This window comes from Mytilus trossulus, chromosome 5 (assembly GCF_036588685.1).
Source record: "Mytilus trossulus isolate FHL-02 chromosome 5, PNRI_Mtr1.1.1.hap1, whole genome shotgun sequence".
In the NCBI taxonomy this organism is placed as follows: Eukaryota; Metazoa; Mollusca; class Bivalvia; order Mytilida; family Mytilidae; genus Mytilus; species Mytilus trossulus.
This window is the reverse complement of record NC_086377.1, coordinates 58,007,179-58,023,846: the sequence shown is the minus strand read 5'-3', so window position 1 is coordinate 58,023,846 and position 16,668 is coordinate 58,007,179. Positions and strand designations below refer to the sequence as shown.

General features: G+C 31.8%; 1 protein-coding gene across 3 annotated transcripts in view; it reads right to left on the bottom strand.

Annotated features, from left to right (window-relative positions):
• Positions 1-1,196: 1,196 nt before the first annotated feature.
• Positions 1,197-16,668, bottom strand: part of LOC134718969 (mothers against decapentaplegic homolog 4-like) — a 25,314-nt gene continuing 9,842 nt past the window's right edge. Inside the window, exons 7-13 of one of the 3 annotated variants that reach the window (XM_063581851.1) lie at positions 10,580-10,693; positions 8,997-9,068; positions 8,246-8,302; positions 7,180-7,363; positions 6,044-6,212; positions 4,849-4,987; positions 1,197-3,396 (exon numbers count right to left, since the gene is read on the bottom strand). In XM_063581851.1, coding sequence (XP_063437921.1) covers positions 3,173-3,396; positions 4,849-4,987; positions 6,044-6,212; positions 7,180-7,363; positions 8,246-8,302; positions 8,997-9,068; positions 10,580-10,693 — 959 coding nt within the window. In that variant the 3' untranslated portion in view covers positions 1,197-3,172. The remainder of the gene's footprint in view (positions 3,397-4,848; positions 4,988-6,043; positions 6,213-7,179; positions 7,364-8,245; positions 8,303-8,996; positions 9,069-10,579; positions 10,694-16,668) is intronic. The other 2 variants (XM_063581852.1, XM_063581850.1) reach the window with 2 other exon arrangements.

Genomic DNA, 16,668 nt, shown 5'->3' with positions numbered 1-16,668 from the left:
AATGATCAACATATATAACCAGTGTATTTTTTCTGATAAAATGGTTGGTTCCAAATTTTTGATTTTTTTATATTTTTGTTAAAGGGTCAAATTAAATACTTTGTCAAAATTTAATTAAAATTAAACGCGACAAATTAATTTTTGTCAAGGTGTGCAGTACCTCCTTAATGTTCACTAGTACAATGTAGTAATGACTTATTTCACCATCTTAAATTTAAACATGTGCTAGCAATCACATGCTTACATGTGCTAGCAATCACATGCTTACATGTGCTAGCAATCACATGCTTAGTTTTCTTTCACTGAATGAACACTTAGAGACTTAGTGTTTATATCTGAGAACATGATACATGTAGTTATGCAAATTTTGTTTACAACAATATAGCTTAATGTCTGCTAGTAGTAATTCTTTATCCAGGAAATACAATTGAAAGCCAATTCATTAAGTATTATGTGCGTGGCTGTATTTGAAATTCCAAATTGAAAGGGTTTGTTGTTCAAATTTATTTTTATTTCTGAGGGTGGTGGGTGTTTAAAAAGTGCCGGTGAAACTCTGGGGGAAATATTATTTTCTTGAAAAGGCCTTATCTGGTTGATTATTGTTTTTCACTACTCTGAATCAAAATAACCAGCTTTTTAAAATATTGGTATATATTAATAGTTTATACATCAGATTATCATAATTAAGAGAGCAGGAAAAATTGCAAAGTCATTGTCCTTTTTCCTTTGAGAGATACATGAAAGCCTTAGAAAACTTGGCAGTAAATAATTCTCTCTAGATTTTTTATACAATTATCATTGGCACATTTTTCTTTCCAAAACTAGGAAACAATAACATGGATTTTATAAGATTTTTCAAAACTGGCTTTTTAAACTATTCGTAATAAAAATCATTGGATATAAATTTTTCAATGAAACCACCAGGGGAATGGCAAAATATTCCTATATATCACATAAAAAACAAAAGAGACGAACATCGCAATGTCTTAGTATTTTTCTTAGACAAACAGTGTATAAAAAAAATAATCTAAAAATTGTAAACGTTAAGTTATAAATTTTTTGCATCATAAGTGCATTTTAGATTTACCCTCCTCAGGATTTTAAGGCCAAATATTCAATAATAATTAATTCAATTTTATAATTTTTTAACAGTAACAATTCGTCAAATCACTTTGTTAGATGACTCTACAAAACATTCATATATGTTGATTTGTTATTTGATGAATAGTTTCCAATGCTATTTTTAAACATGGTTTTGAAAGAAAGAAGAAATATGTGGGTTTCTATTCAGAACCTAATATTGTTTTATTTTGAATTTGGTTCTTGTTTTGAAATTGATTTTTTATATTTATGTATAACAATACACCGTGTTTACTTTATAAGTAGAATCAATATGAAAATTGTTTTGAAGTAAAGTCTAGAAAAAAAGACACTGTATTTTAAGAGATCTATAGAGACAAAAAAATATATGTAAAAATGTACATATAAACATATAAATTTACACCAATTAATTCTAGAATTACTATCAATAGATCTTATCTTTTCCAACAGCATTTGAAAAATATATAAACAATATGTTTAACATACAAAATGCAACCCCTGGTTAAGTCTTTCAATAATTACTTCATAGATTGACAGGTCATATGACCAGCGACATGGCAGATCACATGATCAAGTCAATAAATAATCCATTAGTCACATGATCAACATAAAAATAACATGTAAAAATTATAAGATAACAATGATATATTTACAATGAATAAAAATCTCTAACAACATTTAGGGCTATTCCATTAACATGAATGTGAAAGGGTAGTAAGGATATCAAAATATTCCTTCAACCAAGAACTATTTTTATAAAGATAATTTTGCAATGTGGTAATAGACAAATACTGAAAAAAAGACCTATGACCATTTTTTAATAATTTAACTTTCCTTCCTACTCTCCCCCATACATTTAAATGGAATAGCCCTAAAGTACAATAACACTTATTAATTGACATAAAAAATTTCAAAGGTTTAACTAATCACATACATTAGCTTTGCTTTTCATCTCAAGCTGTTTAGGGAAAATCTATAAAAAGTTTAATAGGTATGCAAAAAAACTTTTTTTTCCATTCATATTTATGTGTTGATTGATTGATTTGACTTTCATTAATGAGTATTGATGTAGACTAAAAGCGCATCTAAATATATAATTTAAAGTCCGATGTTTGCGTTTTTTTCTATGTAATTCTTATTAGTAAATACCTTATTGCACAGTTAAGTTCTGAATAAAAAAAAAAAAATGTGTCCCCATCCGTACTATCATTTTCTATGTTCATTGGACCATGAAAATGGGGTGAAAATTCTTAATTTGGCAATAAAATTAGAAAGATCATATCATAGGGTACATGTGTACTAAGTTTCAAGTTGATTGGACATCAACTTCATCAAAAACTACCTTGACCAAAAACTATAATGTGAAGCGGGAAAGACGGACTAACAGACAGAGGAACGATTAAACAAACAGTTGAACGGAAGAATAGACCAGAAAACAAAATGCCCATAAATGGGGCATAAAAGTTGAAATCATATTAGACACAATTTGTTTATAATGAAATTTACAAAAATGGTTCCCTTGACTTTGGAATGATATGTAAACATTCATAATATGGAAGTGAACACAATATTTGATTCAGTTATGCAAAATATCTTGTTTTCTTTGGTATTTTAGCCAAACTACTGTGGATTCATTATAATTAGTTGGATACTAATTTTCGTTGGTTTCGTGGGTACAGGTGAACCATGAATTCACATGTTCAAAGAATAACATATTTTCCATATGCTCTGTATACAGAGATTGGCAAAACAACGAAATCAAATATCCACAAATATGCAAATTTGCAACAATTCACGGAAATTGATACCCACAAAAATAAATGAATCCACAGTATACACATATTTACTGCATTTGGCAAAACAAATGTGACAATCCTTTATCTAAGTGTTCAATGGTTAGTGTTACTTAGCTAAACATAATAGCACTATAAGTTTTTACCACAAAATAGCTACAACAACAACATATTTACGGCACAGTTTGTAATGCCGTTGCAACGAACATTTAAGTGATTTTTTTAAAGTGTCCGACCTGATCAGATTTCTACTTCCAAGAAAATATATACTTCTAAATTCATCCTAAAAAGAACCCCCGTGGGCGGGGATCACTAAGTGGCATTGTTTGCAAAACCTCGTCCAAAAGTTGCAGAGGTCGATGGAGCTGTACCTCTATCCAACATGGAGTCTCTTTAATGCTGTGTCTTGGGTAATCTGGACCCCAGCCTTTCACAAAGCTCAACCTTAATATGCACAACCTCCGTAAGTCATCAACGCCTATCCCTGCAGCCGCACTTAAACCTGAAAGTAAAGAAAATTGCAAAAATAAAAAAGCACATAAAAATTTATGAATTAACACTGTAATAAAACAAGAATGTGTCCATAGTACACGGATGCCCCACTCACACTATCATTTTCTATGTTCATTGGACCGTGAAATTGGAGTAAAATCTCTAATTTGGCATTAAAATTAGAAAGATCATATCATAGGGAACATGTGTACCAAGTTTCAAGTTGATTGGATTTAAGCTTCATCAAAAACTACCTTGACCAAAAACTTTAACCTGAAGCGGGACAGATGGACGAACAGACGGACGAACGAACGGACAGACGGACTGACGAACGGACGCACAGACCAGAAAACATAAAGTACCTCTACTATCGTAGGTGGGGCTGTGTTTTGAGACTGTCCTTTGACATAGACATGGTCAGTCTTTGGTTTATGTATAAAGAAAATTTACTGTATTTTTTTCAAATTTCTCAATTTTTTTATTTAATTTACTGGACTTCAAAACCAAATATAGAATAGATATTTTTTAGCTGATAATACTTTTATGTTTCCAGATTTTTCAAATTGTTAAAATTCCTATCTAAATGAGAAAAATCCAACATTATCCTTTTATCAACGCTCGATCTTCTTAGTTACTTCTTAAAACATGGGAGAGGAAAGTTTACTCAAGCTTGGTAATGGGAATTCATGTTCATAGAATATTGTGGCCAACCTCTTGTAAGACGGTCCTAATTGTGAATTTATGTGCAACTTTCATAAATTTCCATGACGATTTGACAAAATCATTAATATCTTATAAAAATTTAACCCCAAACTGAACCTTCATGTAAACACTGACAATGGTGACAGAGTGTCGGATTGTTATATCTTTTTTCCCTATAAATTTTCTTGCTTTTTCAAGTTGTAAAATTGTTATCTGAATGAGAAATATCCAACATATGTTTTGTAGCATGAAAATCAAATGAGATTAAAAGATTTTGAAATAAAACCCATTCTGAAAATTTATCAAGGAAACATATACAAGACTTTAAATTTATAAGAGATACCAATTGAGGGCACTGTCTGTTTTATTAATTTGTGCACATAGTGATCTTGTTAAAGAATTGCAAGGTTACCAATACTGTAAATTCAGAAATTATTGCGAGGTTTTTATTATTGCGAATAATGCGACTGAGTTGTAAACGCAATAATTAAAACTCGCATTTTGTAATATTTTAACTGAATTAAGCATGACTTTTCTCAAAATCGTAAAAATTAAAATCGCATTCTAGTGTAAAATGACAAAATCGCAATAATAAATGCACGCAATAATTTCTGAATTTACAGTAATAGAAATCCACAACATTTGTAATAATACCATGACTTTTTTTATAACTTTAAATTACGAAAAATGTGGAACAAAAGAATGTTTGGCAAATTTTCACTGTAAACATTCTTATTACTTTTAATTAATCTTAACATACCGACAGCAGGAGCAATGCCACCAACTGAAGCAGGTCCTGGAACATTTCCTGCCACAGCAGCAGCCTGTGCAGCAGCTGCCGCCTGGGCTGTAGCCGCTTGTTGTTGCATCTGTCTATGACACTGACGAATATCAAATACCTAAAAAAAACATTTCAAATGTTACAATATGTAAGGAGATGTGGTATGATTGCTTATGAGACAATTATCCAAAAGTTCAAATGAAGTGGATGTTGACTACTAAAAGTCACAGAAAGGCCACCAGCAATGAGAAAATAAACAAATTGTAAAACAATTATAACATTTACCAAAAGTTAAATTAAAGTGCAAACAATAAACAAAAAACATGTTTTTTAATACACCTGTCCTATTAATACATGGTAGGGGCATGTTGTTCAGCGGTGTCTTTTAATTTGTTGATGTGGCTCATAGGTGTTTCACATTTTTTTGTTTTTTATAAAGATTCAACCTTTGGTTTTTCTGTGAAAATTGCTTTAAACCTGTCATTTAGTGAGTCCTTTATAACTTGCTGTTGGGTGTGAGCTTAGTCTGTGAGTTGAAGGGCAAACTTTGACCTATATGTGTCTACTTTTAAAACATTAGACTTTTATGGTGAGTTGTCTCAATGGCACTCATAACACCTCTTTTTATTTATGTTGAATGATAGAAATGACTATAGCTCAATCACAGACCTAGCTAGACTTGTCAGTTGAGAATGTCCGTTCAATTTTATTAAGAGGGAATGTGCTGACTCAAAAAACTAGAGGATAAGCATAGGGAAAAAAATCTCCAATAACTCCAAGAGTGTTTTTGAATATTTATATTTTTCAATGGGTATATCAGAAATTTTCTTTTTAGAAATTCTAGTTTTTGTCTTAAATGCTAATTGCTTCAAGTTATCTTCCCTAAAACTATTCCTGGAGTCAATTTCACGAAAAAAACTTACAACTAAGATTTGTCGTAGGTCCTGAACAATTCAATATATAGTTTACAATCAATCTTAGTCGTAAGTTTTTTTTGGTGGAATCAACTCCTGAATTTAATCAAATTGAGAGATAACTGATCCTGAATGAGAAAGCGTCAAAATTTTTTGTATTCAAATCAAAATTGTTTTTTTTATATCAGGTATTAGAGGTTGATCAGTGTTTTCATAGATATTATTTATTATCTTCCAATTTACAGTAAATTCCCAATTACCTTTATATATGCACTGGGATATATTTTATGGACAGCATCCCCTGGCGCTCGGCCAGCCTCACGGTCAAGGTAATAGCTCTGTACAAATACACTGTGGTCACTGACACACCTGATCCATACATCTCCCTCACCTCGGTAATCCAACTGTACTCCTTTACCTATGTGTAATCTAAAACACAAAATAAAACAATTTTGGAACGTAGGTGCAGATGGACGAGGGTAAAACTACTATCTGTACAACTGGAACTATAAAACCTTTGTGAGCATGGTCTCATACCCCAAGCCCTACAGTTTTACTCGGCAAATAACATTACACCTGATTCAAATAATCATTACTACTAAAACAAGAATGTGTCCCCAGTGCATGGATGCCCCACTCGCTCGATCATTAATGAACCGTAAAATTGGGGTAAAATCTCTAATTTGGCATTAAAATGAAAAATTTCATATCACACAGAACCTGTATACTAAGTTTCAAGTTAATTGGACTTCAGATTCATCAAAAACTACCTCGACCAGAAACTTTCACCTGACGGATGGACAAAGGGATGGACAGATGAACAGACGCACAGACCAGAAAACATAATGCCCCTCTACTATCTTAGATGGGGCATAAAAATAAACTGATAAAAGTTTCATGTTGATATGCATATCCCTATATTATGTCCTCATTTACTAACTAGTTTCATGAAATTCTGACGGGCAATTTAAGAGAAATTGTGATGATTAACAAATTGTAGCGGTAGTTTATTTAAGCCAAAATTTTCAGTTCAAAGGGACATAACTCATAAAAATAAATTTTACATTAACTTCTTTAGCCTAACATGCAACCACTATTTTTCTAACTACATTTATCATTATACAATGTTATATATTATTTAAATTCATGTACACATGGTACTGTAGATTCATTTATTTTCGTGGGTATCAATTTTCGTGGATTGCTGAAAACATGCATATTAGTGGATACTTGATTGGTTTTGCCAATGTTTGTATACAAAACCTATTGAAAATATGTTATTCGTTGAACATTTGAATTCATGGTTCACCTGTACCCACGAAAACCACGAAAATTGGTATCCAACGAATAATAATGAATCCACAGTAATATGCTTGAGTAACTTTTTTATTCTTACCGAGCCCGCTCGCTTGCTTCAGTTCTATGGACATTGGAGAGCTGTCCTAAACAGAATCGGTCTAAACTGGATGGGTCAGTATATCCATCAACCTTCACTGTGGAATAACTGTAGGGAACTTTAAAAGTTTCACCAACTTGCTGATCAAGTTCAAAATAAGTAATGGTGCACCAGAATTCAGGAGCTGAAATAAACAGAAAATTATTATTGAAGGTTTGTAGGCAGGTACTACTGTAAATTCAGAAATTGTTTTGTACATTTATTATTGTGATTTTGTCATTTTGGACAAAATATGTTTTAATTTTTGCAATTTGGAGAAATATCCTGTTTATTTCATAACAAAAAATATTTAAAATAAGAGTTTAAATTATTGCAATTATAACCTGGTCGCATTTTTTGCAATATAAAAACATTGCAACAATTTCTGATTTTACAGTACCCTGTGAAAGAAGACAAGATATTCATGCAATTAGACAATTGCAAATGTACTTTCAGAAAAGTTAAGTAAATATTGAAAAACCAACCTTTTTCTTTAGATTTTGCATTCATTAATTCTAATTTTCTTTACAACAAATGTTGAAAATTTGTAAGGGTTCCGCGGAACCCAGTGTCTCGCATATTTTTGCTGCAAATCGCAGGCTCAACAACAATGAGGAAAAAACTCAATAAAAATATTCCTCTTGTTACTATTTTATGATTGTAAGAAAATCTAAGTCCATTTTAAAGTAAATTACAGAAAAAACGGAGTAATATTTTTACAAACTTTACTTCTGGATACAATCTTATGATCATAAATAAGCTTCTGTCCAAGTTTGGTACAAACCCAGGATAGTTTAAGAAAGTTATTAAAATTTTAAAAACTTTAACAACAGAGTGAATGTAATGGTTCCCCGCAGAAAAAACTAAGTCCATTTATAAGTAAAATACAGAAAAAATGGATTTATTTATTTACAAAATTTTATGATCATAAACAAGCTTCTGTCAAAGTTTGGTAGAAATCCTGTTCCTGTTCCTGTTCCACATGTGCACTTGTAATGTAATACATTGGTAGTATAATTTTACTTACGAGGCTGGTTAGTTAATGGTGTTAGCATTTCTTGACTTTGTAAATGATTGTTGTTCCCTGAAATAAAAAAAAAAAGACAAATTTCAACATTTTTCAATGCACAGAGACATTTTATCAGGGTTCAAATTAATGAAAGAATGTAACAATAAGTTGGGAATGTATCCATGGGACTGATGATGCCCTTGCTTGGATAACATATAAAGATTAAGGGACACAATTGAAGAATAGTGAGAGTTACACCCCCTCCAATTTCAACATGATCTGAGTTTTGTTGTATTTAGTATTGTGTATAAGTTTCAAAACAATTGGAAGAGGCAAGGCCTAAATCAATATATTGTTTGTTTCCCCAACCCCAACCCTGCCAAGTAATGTGTGGGTAGGTAGGTAGGGAAATCATTTTATTTTTTTCAAAAAGCCTGAATAATATTATAGTATTGGACGATGCTGCAAGCCGAAAAATCTGAAAATGAATAAAAATAACTTCGACTTAGTTTTGACAATAAAATTTTGTGAGTAGCACCGTTTTTGCAGGGTCGGTTGAGATTGTTGAAACAAACAATATTTTATTTTAGGCCCAATCTCTAGTGGGAAAACAGACACATTATTTAGGGACAGGTGTGCATATGGACAGGTAATCTATGGTACATTTATTGCGTCCCTCTGCTGAGACATAAAAGATTTTGAGTACATGTAGAGATGACGAGAATTTTTAATACAGGTAGCAAAAATGTTACCATGGTTGCAGACTTACAGTACTGAGGTTCTAGGTTTTGTGTATAGGTGGCAGTGTTGTTCCCCGTCCATGTAGCACCTTCAGGAGCAGCTGCAACGATAAAATATCAATAATATTTCAGTGATTACAGAATAAAAATGTAGGCAGCTTGGTTGTTCTAAAAATGCAGGCAGTTATAAAAGCTCTACTAGTGGCAACCAAAAATTTCATACATGAACATTGCATTATAAAAGAATATACAAGCATGTGGTTTACAGAGATCATATCAGACAGTTGCTAACTCAACAAAAAACAAGAGTGTGTCCCAAGTACATGGATACCCCATCCCCACTTTCATTTTCTATGTTCAGTGGACTGTGAAAATGGGGGAAAATTTATAATTTGGTATTAAAATTAGAAATATCATATTATAGGGAGCATGTTTACTAAGTTTCAAGTTGATTGGACTTCAACTTCCATCAAAAACTACCTCAACCAAAAACTTTAACCTGAAGCAGGACAGATGAACAAACGGACAGACTAACGAATTGACCTGATTGACCATATTAACCTCAAATAAGTCAAATAAATCAAACATATCATAATAATTATAAGTAATCCTTATCTAGAGATGTGTCAACAGTTACATTTTAAAGAAAAGTAATTGATTAAATTAAATCACATGTAATCAGATTTTGGGCTGATTAATGATTACAATGATAACTTGAAAAATTGTTATCTTTTTCTACAGATATTTAATGATTACAGTTACATCACAAGTCTGTTGCCAAGCAATGAATCAGAAAATATATCAAGCTCACATTATGATTGTAACAAAAATTTCAGGAACTTCTGAAATCTAGTTCATAAAAAATTACAAAAACAAATTAATTGTGGTTTGGACGATTGTAAATTTACAGCTTTCCCTTCAAAGTAAAATGGTCACTTGTTAAATCATACTTGGAAAGCTTTAGACCTTTAAAGCACTTCTTTAGTTTTAAGAACAATATGTTAACTATGATTGATTTATTTACTGATACTTTCTCATGTCTAGTGGCAAATACAAGACATGGAAGGACTTCCAATCATGCCCATTGTGCCTGAAAGTTTGGACCATGTAGCTCTGTGTACAAATTGTGTGACAAGATGTAATCAAAGTGCTTCAATTTATCAGTGGGGAAAAACTTAAATATTGCATTATGTTTAGTCAAGTTAGCATATCAATAATAAGAGTCGTCTCTCTTAGACCAGTTATTGGATTTTGAGTATTACGACATAAATATGTATTAGGTTTCTTTTGATTTTTCTCTTGATTTATTGTGACCACGCATGTACATGTGCTGTGAAATAGAAATTATTGCTGTGGATTCATTTATTTTCGTGGGTACCATTTCTCGTGGATTAAGGAAAACTAACATGTTCATGGATAATTAAATTCGTGGTTTCTCCGAAGTCTGCATTCAAGCCTATAGAAAATGTGTTATCCGTTGAACATTTAATTTCATGGTTCACCTATACCCACTAAATCCACAAAAATTGGTATCCAACGAATAATAATGAATCCACAGAAATTGAAAAGAAGTTATTTAATCTATGCCAAAGTAATGCATAAAATTACTTACTTCTAGGAAAAGGACTTAGGGCTGGTTGTGCCTGAGATACATGAGGTATTTGGTTGCCATAACAATCCAACGGTGACTGAGGAACACCATGGGCATGACTGATGGAACTGGCAGCTGTGATTGGATAAAAATTAATCATGTGACTAAACGTACATATCAAGTGATACATTAACTAAAGTCAGCTGTGATTGGATAAAAATTTATCATGTGACTAAGTCAGCTGTGTTCAGGTGTTGAAAAAGAGATTTAACTTAAAACTTTCAAATGTCATTCCAAAAAAATATGACAAAATATTACGTGCAAAACTAACAACAATAGTTAAATTTGTAGGAAAACAAAGTTTTGAAATACCATTGAATTATTTTTTTTCATAAACAGAAAGTGATTCTCATAAAATTCTTGACATTTGCACATTTGACATTGAATTAAAAGCAGAATGGTAAAACTTACAAGCAGAGCTGCAAAAGGCAGACAGGTACTGTGGATTCATTCATTTTCGTGGGTACCAATTTTCGTGGTTTGAGGAAAACTTACATATTCGTGGATATTTAATTTCGTGGTTTTGGCAAAGTCTACACTCATTCCTTTACAAAATTTGTATTTCGTTGAACATTTGATTTCATGGTTCTCCTGTACCCACGAAATCCACGAAAGTTGGTATCCAACGAATATTAATGAATCCACAGTAATTCTTCATTCTATAATATAATCAATTTTCTGCTATTCTGTATTTATCCTTCATTACATTAAGGAATTTTCAATGGTATTTTCAAACGTAGTGTACTTAAGTCAAACATCAACCATAGAACAATGTAATTTACTACAGCTAAACTTAAAACAATTCATTGCAAAAAATTATCAGTAAAATAATTGTGAAATTCAAATACACTTAATGAAAATCTTAACTAAATAAATTAAACTTAATAACACAGTTTAAAAATATTATTTAAACATGCACGTTACAATGGATCTTCTGTCTGTTATATCAAGGGAATATCAAAATAAAAAATCTCTTTTGTTCATTTTTATTGCTAACATGCCTGAAACAAATAGCTTTAATTCTTAAGAGTTTTTCAAGTTTCTACATATAATTTTAAAACACATGGTTTTGAAATAAGAAACTACAACTCAGAGCAATTTTTTTATCCCCAACAGACCCAAAACAAGCTAATCAATGATTAACTGGGATCATCCTTTTCAGACAGTAAAATAACCTTGCTAAAGTTAATGATTTCAAAAGTTGTTCTTGTCCTCATTTTGTACAAAATATTTGCCACTGAAAATTTAGTAAGCAACAATCAATCTATGATAGATATCAAACAGTTTATAATGGGAGTGAAAAGGGGAGAGAAACTTATAGATCATGTCTAATTTTGTGGACAAGTCATGTACTCTTTATTTGGTCTATCATAAAATAACTGAAATATTATCACACCTAGAAATATGACAACCTGAAGAAGTTAATTCTTACTAAAATCTAAAGTCTAACTACTGGCTGGTGGAATTGATAATATACAGATCAACTGTAGTGTATCAACAAACTGTGGATTCATATATTTTCATGGATAATTTTCATGGATTAAAGAAAATTGCATTTTTATGGATGTTTGATATAGTTGTTTACCAAAAGTATGCATTCAAGACTACACTTTTTTTTTATGTCATTTAAATTTACAATTTACCAACACCCTTCTTATTACAGGGGATCAAGCTTGCTTTTAATAATGAAAGGTCCAGGACCATTTTAAACTTTCAGTGAAATATAAACTAGAGGCTCTAAAGAGCCTGTGTCGCTCACCTTGGTCTATGTGCATATTAAACAAAGGACACAAATGGATTCATGACAAAATTGTATTTTGGTGATGGTGATGTGTTTGAAGTTCTTACTTTACTGAACGATTTTGCTTCTTACAATTATATCTATCATGAACTTTGCCCATTAGTAACAGAGAACTATATTTGGTAAAAATTTACATAAATTTACCAAATTAATGAAAATTGTTAAAAATTGACTATAAAGGGCAATAACTCCTTAAGGGGTCAATTGACCATTTAGGTCATGTTGACTTATTTGTAGATCTTACTTTGCTGAACATTATTGCTGTTTACAGTTTATCGCTATCTATAATAGTATTCAAGAAAACCAAAAACGGCAAAATTTCTTTAAAAATTACCAATTGGAGGGCAGCAACCCAACAACCAGTTGTCCAATTCATCTGAAAAATTCAGGGCAGATAGATATTGACTTGATTAACAATTTAACTTCTTGTCAGATTTGCTCTTGATGCTTTGGTTTCATAGTTATAAGCAAAAAACTGCATTTTACACCTATGTACTATTTTTAGCCCTGGCGGCCATCTTGGTTGAATGGCCAGGTGATCGGACACATTTTTCAAACTAGATACCCCAAAGATGATTGTGGCCTAGTAGTTTCAGTGGAGATTTTGTAAAAGATTACTTAGATTTATGAAAAATGGTTAAAGATTGACTATAAAGGGCAATAACTCCTAAAGGGGTCAACTGACCATTTTGGTCATGTTGACTTATTTGTAGATCTTACTTTGCTGAACATTACTGCTGTTTACAATTTATCTCTATCTATAATAATATTCAAGATAATAACCAAAGACAGCAAAATTTCCTCAAAATTACCAATTCAGGGGCAGCAACCCAACAACCGATTGACCAATTCAGCTGAAAATTTCAGGGCAGATAGATCTTGACCTGATAAACATTTTCATCCCATGTCAGATTTCCTCAAAATGCTTTGGTTTTTGAGTTATAAGCCAAAAACTGCATTTTACCCCTTTGTTCTATTTTTAGCCGTGGCGGCCATCTTGGTTGGTTGACCAGGTCACGCCACACATTTTTTAAACTAGATACCCCAAAGATGATTGTGGCCAAGTTTGGATTAATTTTGCCAAGTAGTTTCAGAGGAGAAGATTTTTGTAAAAGATTACTTTAACGAAAAATGGTTAAAAATTGACTATAAAGGGCAATAACTCCTAAACGGGTCAACTGACCATTTTGGTCATGTTGACTTATTTGTAGATCTTATTTTGCTGAACATTATTGCTGTTTCCAGTTTATCTCTAACTATAATAATATTCAAGATAATAACCAAAAACAGCAAAATTTCTTCAAATTTACCAATTCAGGGGCAGCAACCCAACAACTGATTGACCGATTCATCTGAAAATTTCAGGGCAGATAGATCTTGACCTGATAAACATTTTTACCCCATGTCAGATTTGCTCTAAATGCTTTGGTTTTTGAGTTATAAGCCAAAAACTGCATTTTACCCCTATGTTCTATTTTTAGCCGTGGCGGCCATCTTGGTTGGTTGACCAGGTCACGCCACACATTTTTTGAACTAGATACCCTAATGATGATTGTGGCCAAGTGTGGTTTGATTTCGCCCAGTAGTTTCAGAGGAGAAGATTTTTGTAAAAGTTAACGACGACGGACGACGACGGACGACGGACGACGACGACGGACGACGGACGCCAAGTGATGAGAAAAGCTCACTTGGCCCTTCGGGCCAGGTGAGCTAAAAAGAAGATGTGGTATGATTGCCAATGAGACAACTATCCACAAAAGACCAAAATGACACAAACATTAACAACTATAGGTCACTGTACGGCCTTCAACAATGAGCAAAGCCATTGTTGAAAGGTCCTCCATAAGAAATTAGATGGTTGTGTATTACTTTAAAGAACAGTAGATCCTCGACTTTTGTAATTTAGAAATTAAAAATCCTCTCCTTAAGGATGTATACCTCTGAGGAGCCAAAAATTTCTAGAATTAAACTTTTTTTCTAAGCCTGATTTTTGGGTTTATAAGACTGTTACAAAATAATTGGTGAAGAAAATATCATATGGTGGTGCACTTCTTTTTTTGCTACAGCCTTTTGAAAATGCCCAATTTTGATGATTTTCCCATTTTTCATCGATTTTTACCTATTTTTGGGCTATTATCGTGAAAAAAATCACAGTTCCACAATTAAACTTTTTTTCATACTTTCTATAAAGATGAAGTGGACCAATCTGAATGATTTTTACTTACAAAAACTATAGGTAGGTGTTAATATAAGAAAGTTTTATCATATTTTGACGCTTTTTTGTGTAAAATTTACCTTGCTGTTAATTTTGTATTTTTGTGATTTTTCTCAGTTTTGAGAACAAAATGCATATTATTTCAACTTGTTTGTTATAAATGATTGAAAAAATACATATCTAAGAAACTAGAAAAGACCAAAATGATATGGGATGTACATGATTCTTGTAAAATCTTTTTTTGTATCCCTCACCCATTTTCTCAAAATTTTGGCTAAAAATACTGACTTGATTGGAAGCAAAATTTGAAAACTGGATTACTCATAAACCATTCATTGTAAATACAATTTTTTTTAACAGATTTATGTTTGATTATAATATTTAAAAAAATCATTGATATTTTCCACTTCCGTGTCACATGTTTTGGAAATAATTGAAGAACGAGATTTCAATGAGACTGAACGAGACTGTAAAGTCAGAAGAATACATCCTTAAGAAAAGACAGGTCCTGGACCTCAAACTCTCACTATTTTAAACCCCTGCTTATTCACGAAAAAACTGGTACCCCTAAGTTATAATGAATCCATGTAGCCCCTTAACCCTGTTATCTACACATCAATCTACTCTATAAGCTGCCTAAAATGTAACCTAGAATAAATAAGCAAGCAGCAATCTAGAAGAGCTGTAAGTTTGGTAGAAAATCATCAAGTCAAATTCTGCTCCATAAGTCACAAGTCTAATGCCCTAGACTAGTAAAGTTTTATTTGGAACAGTAAGGTTTGCAAAACATTGATAAGACACAACAGAAAATAGGTCTCTATGAGATGAAGCTTAGAGATAAGATCTAGGAATCAGTATGTAAACAAAACAATTTTTTTATGAATAATATAATATATATACATATATCTCTCCAGAAGAGGCCTGGTTTTTAAAACAGCTGTATTAACTAAGTGCAACCTTCTAGGGTTATAGGACTGTATACATGTCCTTTACCATCAAGCATCAAATGGTCATTTTTTTTATACCCATAGGGTCAATAAGTTAAAATTTTACCGTGATTTGTCAAAAATGTTAAAGGTCTCAAATAATTATTGTTACTGTTATTTTTGGATAAAATTTAATGTGATTCTTCAAAATCAGTCAAAATACATCAAGTTCATAAAATCTGCATGAATATTTTTTGAGTTTTTATCTGAAAACTGGAAAATCACGCCTTTTGTATGAATAAAGTCCCATTCTCCAAAACCAAAAATCTGAATTTCTTTGAAAACCAAAAGGAAACTAATGTCATTATATTTCAGCAATTTACCAAAGTTTCATGAAAATAGTTCAAAGCATTTCTAAGTCACAGTCAGAAACTGAATAATCACCATGATCACCCATGTTATAAGGAATAAATAAACGTATTTACACTTTTGGTATTTAGCTTAATCTTGCCTCCAAATGACCTTAGATCTACTCTGAATCACCCTTTGACTTCAAGCAACAATCACTTTTAAATTGTGACGTCAACTATTTTAAATTATGATTTCAAAGTTTACGGGAACCTGTGTGATTTTACATAATGGCAGACAAATTTGCATACAAGTGTAAATACGTCTATTATGACAACTCAGAAATGCAAAATCTGAAATTTATCGAAAATTGAAAGAGAGCTTGGATATAAACAATTCACATAAGTTTAATGAAAATTGTTGAAAGCATTTTGGGGTAATTGTCGGAAGTGTTGATCACTGACTGACAACAGCATATCATAGTAAGTACTGTACAAAGTAAAAGAACAAAATTAACCAAACTCAGAGGAAAATTCAAAAATTCTCTAATCAAACTGAAAAATCAAAAGCTCAAACAAATCCAACAACTACATGAACTTTAACATGGAAAGCTAAAAAGAACACACATATCTATACATGTACTATTATAGAAATTCACATATAAAAGGATATACAAATGTAGGTAGACATACAATATAGGTAAATATGCAAGCAAGCAAGACTATATGTATTATGAAGCAGACGTGCAGTTACATCACCA